Source organism: Nanorana parkeri, unplaced genomic scaffold, assembly GCF_000935625.1.
Source record: "Nanorana parkeri isolate BGI_ZX_2015 unplaced genomic scaffold, ASM93562v1 scaffold485, whole genome shotgun sequence".
NCBI classification, from domain to species: domain Eukaryota; kingdom Metazoa; phylum Chordata; class Amphibia; order Anura; family Dicroglossidae; genus Nanorana; species Nanorana parkeri.
The window spans coordinates 1,079,952-1,093,289 of record NW_017306753.1 but is presented as its reverse complement, the minus strand read 5'-3'; the positions used below and the strand labels follow the sequence as shown (position 1 = coordinate 1,093,289).

General features: G+C 46.0%; 1 protein-coding gene across 1 annotated transcript; it reads right to left on the bottom strand.

The window, feature by feature from the left end:
* Positions 1–6,260: 6,260 nt before the first annotated feature.
* HSPA8 (heat shock protein family A (Hsp70) member 8) lies at positions 6,261–12,245 on the bottom strand. Its single transcript, XM_018560889.1, has 9 exons — positions 12,147–12,245; positions 10,204–10,413; positions 9,674–9,879; positions 9,207–9,359; positions 8,285–8,840; positions 7,809–8,011; positions 7,529–7,727; positions 7,090–7,322; positions 6,261–6,680 (listed from the first exon to the last, which is right to left on the bottom strand). Exons 2-9 carry the CDS (start codon positions 10,406–10,408, stop codon positions 6,483–6,485), a joined length of 1,953 nt encoding a protein of 650 aa, XP_018416391.1. The 5' UTR covers positions 10,409–10,413; positions 12,147–12,245; the 3' UTR covers positions 6,261–6,482.
* Positions 12,246–13,338: the final 1,093 nt, after the last annotated feature.

The window sequence follows — 13,338 nt, the reverse complement described above, 5'->3', positions numbered from 1 at the left end:
TATATATATATATATACTGTATGTATTAACACTTGCTAGAATTATAGCACAGCACTGTAAAAACTTGGAATTGCTTGACATCTAAGGGCCACGGAAAGCTAGCAATCCTAAAATTACCCAGCATCGGGATCACTATACAGAGCAGAGAGGTACTCATTCGTTTTCATCTGTTGCTCCCTGACTGGCCACACTGCTCCATCACAAGCGAACACCGTTCTGCAGCGTTCCATCAGAGAAGGAGCAACACCTCGCTCTTCTGGACAGCTAGGAAGTGAAACGTGGAAATGTGTTTTCTCTGCACTTCAACAATCCCGTTGCTGGTGAGTTGTTGCCCTCAACAGTATCACAAGTGTGCCATGGGGCTAAGTGTAACGAATGCTAAATATTTTGTACAGTGTTGAAATATGTCAATAAACAAATGTTACCTCAGCTTGCGGCAACGTTGTTCCTAGAAATGCTTTCTGGGGTAAAAGGAGCATTGTGAGTTATTCCAATCTAAAGTCCTGGAAGGTGCCTTAAAGCCCATCTAAACCCCAAACTTTTTCAGTTTTGAATAGTGTGAAATCTCAGTCAGGATTTTATTTATGTCCCTGCGGCCGCCGGGAGAAGGGGGGGGCCATCCTCTTTATTTGTCATGATGACCATTGGTACTGGGACATGTGATGCATTATCCAAAAATATACAGTTCCTACCTGAACAGTAGTACAGGAGAAATCTGTCAATGGGAACAATCGCTATCAGGAGGCACTGACGGCACCAGTTTGGCTAGCGCTGTGCATCAAGGTGATCTGTGCATTAAACCCCCTCCACTAGAATCTTCTGGCTTCTCAGAGCAATCCTGTGCCAGTGCAACCACACATCAGCTTGTCAACCTTCCAAATAATTATACACTGGGCTTTTCACAAAGGCATTATCTGGCAGAACAATCATTTTTCCGCTCTCATTGCCAAAAACATTTGATGGTAAATATCAGTGAATCCAGCCCATTCATCTTGTAGTATCGCTCTCAAATGACAGAATAGTGCAAATAGTCAGCTGTGGGTGTATCGCCACCTGCTGGTCAATTTTAGCACAAAAGGTAATTTATTTCTCGTGATTATTTTATCTCCGTCTAGAATTTTTTGCCAGAATAAAAAAAGTGAATGGAGTAAATTGAGCAGATCCACTCACTAAAACTCATAATGATTTAGGAAAAGAAAAAATCATAGTAAAATGGCCTAAAAGAATAAGGCTTTAAGATGTTAATGTATTTTCCAAAGGACACTAACGACAATTGGAGCATAACCAACCGCTAAAGGCAATACACACATATGCCTCTTTGTATCCTATATTTTAATAATCATATACTGTCAGGTTATACTGACGCCTACAGGAGGATTTTGATATTCCCAAACAAAAACATATGTAGGTCAGTCCAGGGTAACCCCCTTCTCTACCCAGCATGTCTCAGTTTGAAGCAAGCAATACTAAGAGCATGATTCAAAAACACAGACAGGAGGGACCCGTGTCCCTTAACCACTTGCCGTCCGCCCGTAGTAAAAAAAACGGACGGACGGCACTGCAGCATTGGCGGGTTGCCGTCTCCAGACGGCAATTTTTTTCTGCTCGCGCGCGCCCCCTAGAGGGCACACACGGGCAGAAAAGACCCGATCATGGCACACACCCGTTACCGGGTGTTTCACATATAGGCGATTAGCGGCTCCATAGCCCGCCGATCGTCTATATGTGCTCGTTCGCGTACAACCCCTCACCTTGAATCCAGGGATCCGCTGCCCCGTAAGGAGAACTATGGGGAAAAGCCCTGACCCCATAGTTCTCCTTTATTAGGCGTCAAGAAAAGGTTTTTTAAGTGAGTACAAAAATTCCTATTTTCTTTCTAGTGTATTGAAGGATACAGAAATCATATAATGTTTGGAAGTCCAACTGCTGGGTAAGCATCCAGGAACAAGCTATTAGATCCAACAAAACAGAACTGAGGACTGCCTATAGCCCCAGAGCCATTTGAAAGACCAGCGCTGGATACTTGAAAGGCTGAACGCCAGCCTGATAGGGAAGCAGGCCAAAATAAACAGAGTAAGGACTGTCCATGTTGGCAGCCTGATGCCCAAAACTAAGAAGAAATAGTCACCAAGGAGGAAGGACTCAACGGAAGGAGCACTGATCCATAGACTAAGCAAGAAGTTAGACAACCTGAACCCACCACATTTGGGAGGGAAGACACATGGTAACAAGGATAGTAAGTCTCTCCCTGGTAGGAACAGGTAAAAGACCAGGTCATCTAGACCAGTCAGTTTAGAAGGAACCCCCCCTAGGCCCTTAGTCACCTGACTCCATAATGGTGAAGAACAAGAACTCCTGCAGACATTGTCAGGAAAGGCACCTCACCAGGAAAGAACCCCAAATTGACTATACCCACACCCTGCAACCTGGGAGTGAAAATGACTCCAGCAGAGAACCCAGGATTCAATCACATGAAATCAGCATGATGAAAGGGGTGAATGCATGGCCCCCCAACATGGGTAGGCAGGAGAGGAAGGCTAAACCGAACTATGATCTAGTGAGATGGGTTACTGCCCTGAATGAGCTGACAATATGCTAGACACACTCACCAGTTACACATAAGGTACTTGTGGGTGAGTTTTAAGAGGAACCCTGCTAAAAATATATCCTGCCTAACCTTGAATACAAGAGTCACAGGGCTAGGAATGCTCCAGACTCTCCAGATCCAACAAAGCCGCAGGATGTGTTACACAAACGACAAAAGTCTTATCAGGAAAGCGAACCTAGAATAGGGAACGGTGCCAGAAATGCCTCATTCACTCTCCATTTCTGATGGAGGATAGCTGCAACAGGAGATAGTGTCTGTTCCGCCCACAGAGACACAGGGACCTCCTCCAACATCCTTCACCTGCAACGCAGAGTCTTTGACACACCTAGGTCCGTTCCTCCGAGTAAAGGTCCCTTTAACATCCGAGACTCCTGTAAAGGAGAGATGGGTGACACCATCTAAGAATAATGTATCAGAGGGCAAACATGCTGTGGACCCGTCCAGGTAGGAGTTATGCTGATTTACGCTACCTACAATTGGTAGTGTCCAGCACTTAACCCTGATGAAGCCGGATTCAACCGTATCTTACAGGCATTAAACCCAGTTACTGGTCTCTTCACGGGACATGGTCTGAGTGCCCCACAATAGGGATGCCAGGAAAAGGCACTAGGCCATGTACAGGGATCATTGCTCTAAAACGTATCAGGTGTGTGGGGCTGACACTGACAGTGCAAAGTTCCAGTAAGGGTGAAGAACATCTACTGATGAAGCAGTGTGGTGCCCAGTATTGGACGCAGCTCCAGAGGTCACACTGACAAAGGAACTACAGCAAGGGGCTCTGGGTTGAGAAAGAAGGTCTGTCAAACTGCAGCACAGAGGACAAAAGTGATCAGTTGGAGCAGGTGCCAGGGGGGTAGCCAGTGAGCCTAAAAGACCACTGAAATCGGACTTGCCTGAAGGTCAAACCACCCAAAAGACACACAAGGATTAGGAGTGGAAAAGTAGGGGTGCAAGTTTTTGCGGAAGGCTTCTCTGAGGGCTAATCAGGTTGCTTGCTTCCTGTCTTGCAGGATTACAGAATCCAGCCATGCAAGGGCTGGTTATACTTTCTCAGGGAGCAGATGGACCTTCAGCGGAATCCCCGATTACAGCACCAAGAGTAAAAAGAAAAAAAAGAGGGCATCTACCCAAAACCAAGCACTCCTAGTGTTTAGTGGATGCTACATGCACTGGTGTATTGTCATCCGGCAACACATTACCACAATAGAGTGCATTGCCATGCATGCATTTGGTTTTTTACTGCACATCTACCAGATGTGTTGGAAGTGCCATTCAGAAAGAATGCAGTGTGATAAATGCACGGGTGTTTTTAAAGAATTATGAGGCGAGTGATTTTCACTCAGCCTCATAATCTGAGCCGAAGTGACAATGAAACTGTCACAGGTCGGCTCAATCGATCAGGAAGTGAGCGAACACATAGCGTAGCTCGCTTATTCCCCCCCCGTCCGATCCTTCAGCGCTGACAGGTGAAACAGAAGGGGGCGGGCACTCTGCCTATCCAGAGCCAGCTGTCAATCACACAGCTGGGTGGATCCAGACAATATTGTCGGGATCAGTCCCGGCTGCGGCGTCTCCAGTATACCGCAAGCTGTAGCTCGCCATATACTGAGCTTTGGGTGATGGAAGGACGCTAGTTTGTGTCCTCCCGTTACCCTAAGGAGAACTATGGGGAAAAGCCTTGACCCCATAGTTCAACCTTTAATGCAACAGTATATTGAGCCTGTATTGGGGCCTCAGAGAGAAAAAAATTAAAACCCACAGATTGACTTAGCAGGGAAAGGCGTGGGCCAAGAATTGAGTTTCGCCACAAAGTCTTACATAACTACAGTACAGGCTCCTGACTACAGGCTAGGGAACTCTTGCCTCAATAGCAGACCGAAGGGAATTTGATCTTCTGGGTCTAGGTAGACATGCAACCCATGTAGTAATGATGCCATCAGGCTTGACTTATGAGGCAAGTGTTTGTGCTCCCTAGCCCAGACAGTTGGTGGGTAATGAGGGTCAGATAGCCAGCAGGTGACCAGATGGTAGGAATGGGCCAGAGATCATAAATCCTCATGGTGCTTTTATATTGTTCAGCAATCAACCACATAGATTAGGTCTAACATTTTACAGGCACAGAAGGGCAAAACCAGTGAACCCAAGTACCATAACCAGGCAACACACAAAGCTCTTGCTTTCATACGGATCTTTTTGGCATAGTGGTGTACATATAAGCAGCTAGAACATATTTGGAGCATGTGTGTGTATTTAAACAATGCGACAAGTCTTCAGCACTTAAAACTATGAGGCGAGTGAAAAGTCACCCCTCGTAGTTCAAGCTGACCAAAGGTCAGCTCAATAGATCGGGAAGTGCGCAAACACATGTCGCTCGCTTCTTGATCCTGTCCAGTCACTCAGCTCCTTGCAGGGTTTTCCCGCCCCTCGTGTGCTGACTGGCAGACCGGGAGGGGCAGAGCCAGCTGTCAATCACGCAGCTGTGTGGATCGCAACAGTAATGTCGGGATCAGTCCCAGCTGCGGCGGCGTCTCAGTATACTGCGAGCTGTAGCTCGCGGCATCCCAAGCTTAGGGTGAGGATAGTTTGTGCCCTCCCGTTACCCGTAGAACTATGGGGAAAAGCCCTGACCCAGTCCTCCTTTAAGTATAATGTATATACTGCTTAGCATGGTTTTTAGCCATCTACATCGATTTTCTTCCGGTCCTTAAAGCCCCATTCACACTGAGCGATTTCGCTCTATGTAGCTTCTCCAATCTATTTCAATGGAGCTGTTCACATCTCGTCGCTGGTAGCTTGTCGCTCCTACATGACCTTTTTCGAACAATATTACCCCTGATTGCATACAGCCCAATAGGAAAAAGTTACACGATGTCGCTCAATTTTCATGTCGCTCAGTGTGAATGGGGCCTTAAAGCTAAGATATTGCTGCAGACAGTTCACACTTAACTCCGTTCCAGCAGATTACTCACCACTTCCTGCCCAAGAGAAGAAAGCACTAGCTGGATAAGACCGGGCAAGGTCTCCCCACGGGGGACACAAGTGCCAATAAAACCCTGACTTAACTTCCAAATCAACCCAAGTTCTAGCCATATATAGTAGATTTCAGCTCCAGAAAGCCTGCACTAGCAAAGGCAAAGCCTGCACTAGCAAAGGCAAAGCCTGCACTAGCAAAGGCAAAGCCTGCACTAGCAAAGGCAAAGCCTGCACTAGCAAAGGCAAAGCCTGCACTAGCAAAGGCAAAGCCTGCACTAGCAAAGGCAAAGCCTGCACTAGCAAAGGCAAAGCCTGTACTGGTTTTGCCTAGTTTAGACCATGCACAGCCACTCCTACACCCCAGGAAGAGTCATCCCGAGTGTCATAAGGCCATGGTTTGACACATTTATTGTCAGGGGGAAGTTTGAGAACAGTACTTTAAGGTTGGTTCCAGTGTGTTCACCCCCCCCATGATGTGCAGTGGCTTGTCTCCCCCCCATGGTGTGTAAGTGGCACTTTGCTCAGTGTATGTAATAAACTGTACAAAGACCAAAGCATTTCCACAATGAACAGAATGAGACTTGAAACCTTAAGAGGTCGGATTCCAGACGAGACCCATCTAGAACTACAGCCAATTTACCCCAAACACTACCTTTTGAATTAGAAGTCAGAGACAAGAGCCAATTAAATAAGTTTATTTTCTTGGACCAACATTTGTTACAGTACAGGTAAAGTGCAATGGTGTTCCTTATTTTTTCAGGCAGATGGAGTGGATTCAAGTATTAATGCCCCAAATAAAAACTTTACAGCAGCTTGCATGGGAATTTAAACTTGGAACAGCCATCAATACAAATTTGTGTCCTAGGAGTTACAAGAACAAAGACGGAATTCCAGTTGAAGTTTAATCGACCTCCTCAATGGTAGGTCCGGAGGAGCCACCACCGCTTGGTGCACCGCCTGCACCTGGGAAGCCTCCAGGCATGCCTCCTGGCATTCCTCCGGGCATGCCGCCTGCACTCTGGTATAGTTTGGTAATGATGGGGTTGCATACTTTCTCCAGCTCCTTCTGTTGGTGTTCAAACTCGTCCTTCTCAGCAGTCTGAAAGGTAATAGTTCAGATTAATAAAGCATTAATGGTAACACAACTTCTACCCTGTGCCGAGTCTAGTATACATTTTTGCAGTCTGATTTTGCTCAAGTCCTTAATAAATCTAGTCTGGTATTAACTGCAACACTATTGTTGGGGGAAGGTGTGGTGGCAGGACCATACCTAGAAAATCAGATACCACTTTTGGGAATTCCCAATAGTCAGTGACTTGCACCCCTAAACCACCTATAAACCACCTATAAATTGGGTAGCAAATGTCTCATGATTTAATAGTCGCTCAGACATCCAAGGAAGGTATATTGCCATCATGAGCCTTTCGACTCTGGTCTGGTGGAAACTACGAATGGCATGGAAACATTCATCATCGCGACTCTGAAGCAGTTAGGGTCTTTAACCATACCTGGTTTTTGTCCAGCCAGGCGATGACCTCGTTGCACTTGTCCAGGATCTTCTGTTTGTCCTCATCGCTGATCTTGCCCTGGAGCTTCTCATCTTCAACGGTTGCCTTCATGTTGAAAGCATAGGATTCCAGAGAGTTTTTGGAGGAGACCTTGTCCCTCTGCTTCTCATCTTCACACTTGTACCTCTCAGCTTCCTGCACCATGCGCTCAATGTCCTCTTTGCTCAGACGACCTGCAAACAAAGAGGTTGCCGTTAGAATTTTGGTAACAGACTGCACAGTTCCACTGGGCATAAACACAAAGGTTATAGCCGCTCAGACATCCAAGGAAGGTATATTGCCATCATGAGCCTTTCGACTCTGGTCTGGTGGAAACTACGAATGGCATGGAAACATTCATCATAGCGGGATGAATTTCCATAGTGCTGTCAAGTCTTACCTTTGTCGTTGGTAATTGTGATCTTGTTTTCCTTGCCAGTGCTCTTGTCCACGGCAGACACATTCAGGATACCGTTGGCATCAATGTCAAATGTCACCTCAATTTGAGGAACACCACGAGGGGCTGGTGGGATACCAGTCAACTCAAACTTGCCCAGCAAGTTGTTGTCCTTGGTCATGGCTCTCTCACCTTCATATACCTGGGAGAACAAAAAGCTTTAAGTAAACCCGAGAAAGAAAAGGCAAAGGGCCACATGAAACTAGTAGAGTTGTATGCATACCTGAATCAAGACACCAGGCTGGTTGTCTGAATAGGTTGTGAAGGTCTGTGTCTGCTTTGTGGGAATGGTTGTGTTACGCTTGATCAAGGTTGTCATAACTCCACCAGCAGTCTCAATACCCAGAGACAGAGGGGTGACATCCAGCAGCAGGAGGTCCTGAACGTTTTCAGATTTGTCTCCAGACAAGATGGCAGCCTGGACAGCTGTAAAGAAAGATGCGTGTTAGACAAACCCAAAACTATATCATAGGCTAGGGGAGGAAAGTGCATGCAGGTCGCTCAGACATCCAAGGAAGGTATATTGCCATCATGAGCCTTTCGACTCTGGTCTGGTGGAAACTACGAATGGCGTGGAAACGTTCATCATGGCGAGATGCAACAGATAGAACTAGGATAAGCATTTTAAGCATTTAAATCAAACTAAACTTGGGAGGTATTAATTCCACACGAGTTTGTGGGCAACAACCTCTTACATACCTGCACCATAGGCCACAGCCTCATCTGGGTTGATGCTCTTGTTTAGTTCTTTGCCATTGAAGAAGTCCTGAAGCAGCTTCTGGATTTTGGGAATACGTGTGGACCCTCCAACTAGGACAATATCATGGATTTGGGACTTGTCAAGCTTGGCATCACGCAGGGCCTTCTCTACTGGATCCAGGGTGCCTCTGAAGAGATCAGCATTCAGCTCTTCAAATCGGGCTCTTGTGATTGAGGTATAGAAGTCAATTCCTTCATACAGGGAGTCGATTTCTATGCTGGCCTGGGTACTGGAGGACAGGGTACGCTTTGCACGCTCACAGGCAGTGCGGAGACGGCGAACAGCTCTCTTGTTGTCACTAATGTCTTTCTTGTGCTTTCTCTTGAACTCTGCTACAAAGTGATTCACCATTCTGTTATCAAAGTCTTCACCACCCAAATGAGTGTCACCAGCTGTTGACTTGACCTCAAAGATGCCGTCCTCAATGGTCAGGATAGAGACATCAAAGGTTCCACCACCAAGGTCAAAAATCAGCACATTTCTCTCTGCCCCAACCTAAGGGAACAAGACAACTATTAATGCAAAGCAAAAGCCCTAAAAACTAAAAACATATGAAGTAGTTTCCCTGTGCTAGCAATGTTGGAGTTACTGTTTCCCAAAAATTTGTAAAGAGATCTACCAAGTGCAAAGTTGTTGCTTTGAGCACTAGTTTAATGCAAGATAAGTTATGCAGTAGACCCAACACCTTATGTTCTGCAACCACAACTTAGCTGTACAAGGATCGCTCAGACATCCAAGGAAGGTATATTGCCATCATGAGCCTTTCGACTCTGGTCTGGTGGAAACTACGAATGGCATGGAAACATTCATCATAGCGATCTTAAGATTTTTGTTTTGCGCATGAAGCTGAACACTACATACCTTTTTGTCCAAACCATATGCAATGGCTGCAGCAGTTGGCTCATTGATGATACGTAGTACATTGAGCCCAGAGATGGTACCGGCGTCCTTTGTGGCCTGACGCTGGGAGTCGTTGAAGTAAGCGGGTACAGTGATCACTGCATTTGTTACAGTCTAAAAAAGGATAAAATAATTTTGTTATAACAAGCCTCAGTCTCCCCCTAATATACCAGTACGCTTTCCTTCCAACAAAACCCTACATATTGTCATTGTAGGTTCTAAGTAGGCAGATAAGCTTTAGCCATTTAATGTTTCTGGCACAACCATTTTCACGTAGCGTTGCCAAATGGAACACCATCAATTTACAGATGTGAAAATGTGTGAGAACAGTGCAAGTGCATCACAGACCTACCTTTAAGGCAGCACATTAACCAATATCTTTTCAACTACAGCCAGCAAGTCTATAAATTCTAGCAGTGACAAATTACCTTGCCAAGATAAGCTTCTGCAATTTCCTTCATCTTTGTCAAAACCATTGAAGAGACCTCTTCTGGGTAGAAACACTTGCTCTCCCCTTTGTAATCTACTTGGACTTTGGGTCTTCCTCCATCACTGATGACATTGAAGGGCCAGTGCTTCATGTCAGACTGTACAACGGCATCTTCGAATCTGCGTCCAATCAAACGCTTGGCATCTAGAAAAGAATTAGTCAGTTAAGCAATCAAGAACTTTCAGTGGATATCGGGTTGTAATTAAACCAGAAGCAATCTATACAACCTTGTTAAATGCTACTAACAAAGACTTAGCAATAGTTTGACCACTATGCATTGTTACAACTTACTTAAAAGCCAAGACATCCAACTGCCATGCAAGTTGACTTTAGATTGGCCAGATGTTCAGCTATGATTACACACAGGTCACCTTACTACAGTGAACTATACATTCTATGACTCAGCCATTTGTCCCTCTGGCAGCCTTACACCACATTTAGCACACTTGCTATGACTGAGTAACTTACCAAATACTGTGTTTGTTGGATTCATAGCAACCTGGTTCTTGGCAGCATCCCCAATCAACCTCTCGGTATCTGTGAAGGCCACATAACTGGGTGTGGTTCGGTTGCCCTGATCGTTGGCGATGATCTCCACCTTTCCATGCTGAAAGACACCTACGCAGGAGTAGGTGGTGCCAAGATCAATACCGACTGCTGGTCCCTTAGACATGATTGCTGTAAGAAGGATATTCAATGGTTAGCATTACCACATCAACTCACAATAAAAAAAAAGTAATAAAAAAACCCACAATCTTCAACTCTCAGCACTTTGAAACCTGATGCCTTAAGACAAGGGCCACAAGAAGCTCCCATTACTATCACTCAGCACTTTGAAACATGCCTTAAGACAAGGGCCACATTAACCCTTCACATTCTGACGACTAGTCAGCTAATTCCTATCCATGCCATCCACAAACCGCAGCAGAAGCAGGTTAAGCAATCCAGTGCCCTTCCAATGAGGAACTACCCTACTGCTGGACCCAAGGCTAAGTAGAAAAAAAAAAAAAGGAAATTGTACTATAGTAATAACAATGGGGGGAAGTTATCAAAATCTGGAGCAGTTGCCCATGGCAAACAATCAGCTTCTTATTTCAATTAAGGTTTTAATATGAAAGGCTTACTGGTAGCCATGCACAGCTGCACCAGATGTTCTGATAAATCTCCCCCCACCCCCCATTATGTCTTTACATCCAGCCTATAAATAGAAGCATGCTTCCGACATCACAGTGGCCATTTTATACTGTACGGCCATCTTGCTGTAGCTCAGACACGTGACGGACTGCAATCCAAGGACACAATGAGCAGATGCTGCAAATCCTTACCCAAGCGAATAAAAAAAAACACGAGTCAACAGGAAACAATTTCACCACGCCAGTGATGACCAAACTCCACATGCATAGAATAAAAGAGGAAAAGAGGAATGCACCATCCTGGTTCAAGCTCTCCTACGACCAACATGCACAGGGTTGGCAATGTAAAGCATGCTGGGGCTTGCAGATCCAGTCACCATCCCCCATCCCAAGAGCATACAAGCCATCTGCTTCAGAGGGACACCCTTTCACCACCCTGCCGGGACATTACATAATTATGGCTGACAGACTTCCGGAGCCCCGACAATGGCTTGGCATACTACCAAGTATGTAGCTGAATACTTTCACTACAGCCAGAGGATCCCACATATCCGATGCCTGAGCTGAAGGTATCCAGTATTCACACAGCAGCTTCAAGCCTCAGCTTTACATAGCAGATAAACCCATTTAAACAAGACACCCCCAACCCTTGTGCCAAATACCAGAACCACGGCCCTTACATTATACATGTGGGAAGGGCATGGCATACTAGGGCTCCTAGCCTACACATGACCAATGAGACCTTCTGTTGCTTTGGAACTACAAGTGTCAGCAAACCTAGAATTCTCAATACAATACGCCATATGGGTGTGAGGGCTGTGGAGATTGAGCTTAAAGTAGAGTAGAAGCTAGTAACCTGGGGCCCCATGCTGGAGTGCCAATGAAGCCCCATCCCCCCACACATGCATCATCACTAGGTCACATGCTCAGCTGCCCACACACTGCACCCGGAGGTGCAGTCACAATACAATAGAGAAACATAATTGGAGCAATTGTCATGGAAACCGGTCGGCTTCTTCATTTTAAAAGCTATAAGCGAATTGGAGAAGCCGATTGGTTGCCACGGGCAACTGCTTCAATTTTTTTTTTTTTTAAATCCATTATAAAAGCATACACCGATCCCAATTGGACACACATATATATACCTATATAGGTCCTGCCCTAAGCTACTGTAGAACTACAAATGCCAGAATACAGACACTTATCAATTACACAAAGACTAACTAGGCCTCCCCAAAATAAAAGATGACCCTCTTCGGCCGCCGTGACTGCACTCACCCGCACTGCGGTTGTGTTCTGTAGACCTTTGTGTGGAAGCTGCTCGCCGTCTCCGAGCTGCAAGTCCTGATGAAATGAGAAGGTGTTACCGTACCGGCGCCTTCTTATACAGCCCCAGAAGCTTCCAGAAGAACGTGACGTCAGTCCCCGCCTCCTGCGTAGGGCGGCCAATGACGGTGCTGGCTCCTGTCAGGTGACCGAAAACGACACACGATTCTGGAACCTTCCAGAGACTCAGCAGAGAAGCGTCCCGCCCTCCCTGTGTGGCGCCTCGGCCGCCATCTTGCAAAGCCGTTCATTCATGCCCGTTCTCATTGTTCGTAGTTTGTTTGCGAGTGAGCGGTCATGGCCGACGCCTTCATTCACATGACGTTGTGCTGCTGTTTATGGTATGCTCAATGCTCTGAGGCTGGTTTGACACAACGTGATTTGTAATAATATATTACTGGTAATGGATGCGCTGCGGTGGCTGCGGACAGAACCAGAATATGTACTGTTAATTAAATGACCGATACACAGTGACAAGTGAGCGTGGGCGAAATTGAACTCTGCCCTCATGTAACATGGCGGACTCACGTGTGAGCTGAGGAAGCAGAGCGGATGCGGTTTAATCTTGTTAGGCCGCTGTGGTCCTGCGCGGGAACCGGCGTCCAATGAGAGCCCTGCAACGCCATTAGCGCCTTAGTTGCCAGGCAGAGTTCCCATGTAGCCACTTCCGGTGTTCCTGGCTGAGGCGATCAAGATGGTTCTGTTATTATGGCCACCACCAGTGCTTTGTTATGTTCTGACAGTAGCAAACATGTCAGCAACAGGGAGAGTCCAAAATGAGGTTATTGAAGTGAATAGTGATATGTACATATATGTTAGATGTATTTACTAATACAGCGCGCACACACACCTCCCCCAAACACAACACAAAGGTGAAGTTGGGCCCTATTGAAAACAACTGACCTGATGTCACATGTTTGTATTATGCTGCCTATTTATAAACTGACTGAGAAGAAGGAGCAAGAGGTCTGTGTACAGCCTAAAATAGTTTGGCGCAACTTTAAGAGCCTCTTGCATTGCCATAACGCATGTGTGTTGTGCTAATGCAGCTGATTTGAACGACGGGTCCAAACAAATGGACGCACACAATTTTATGCAAAGCAGTGCCCCGCAACACCCCATAGATGTAGTACCATGCATTTTG

Excerpts from the sequence above, each read along its gene's own strand:
- HSPA8 (XM_018560889.1), bottom strand. The coding sequence starts at position 10,408 with ATGTCTAAGGGACCAGCAGTCGGTATTGATCTTGGCACCACCTACTCC. Across the intron at positions 9,880-10,203 it reads TCCAACAAACACAGTATTTG|ATGCCAAGCGTTTGATTGGA; the intron begins GTAAGTTACTCA and ends ATTCTTTTCTAG. Across the intron at positions 7,728-7,808 it reads AGCCTGGTGTCTTGATTCAG|GTATATGAAGGTGAGAGAGC; the intron begins GTATGCATACAA and ends TTGTTCTCCCAG.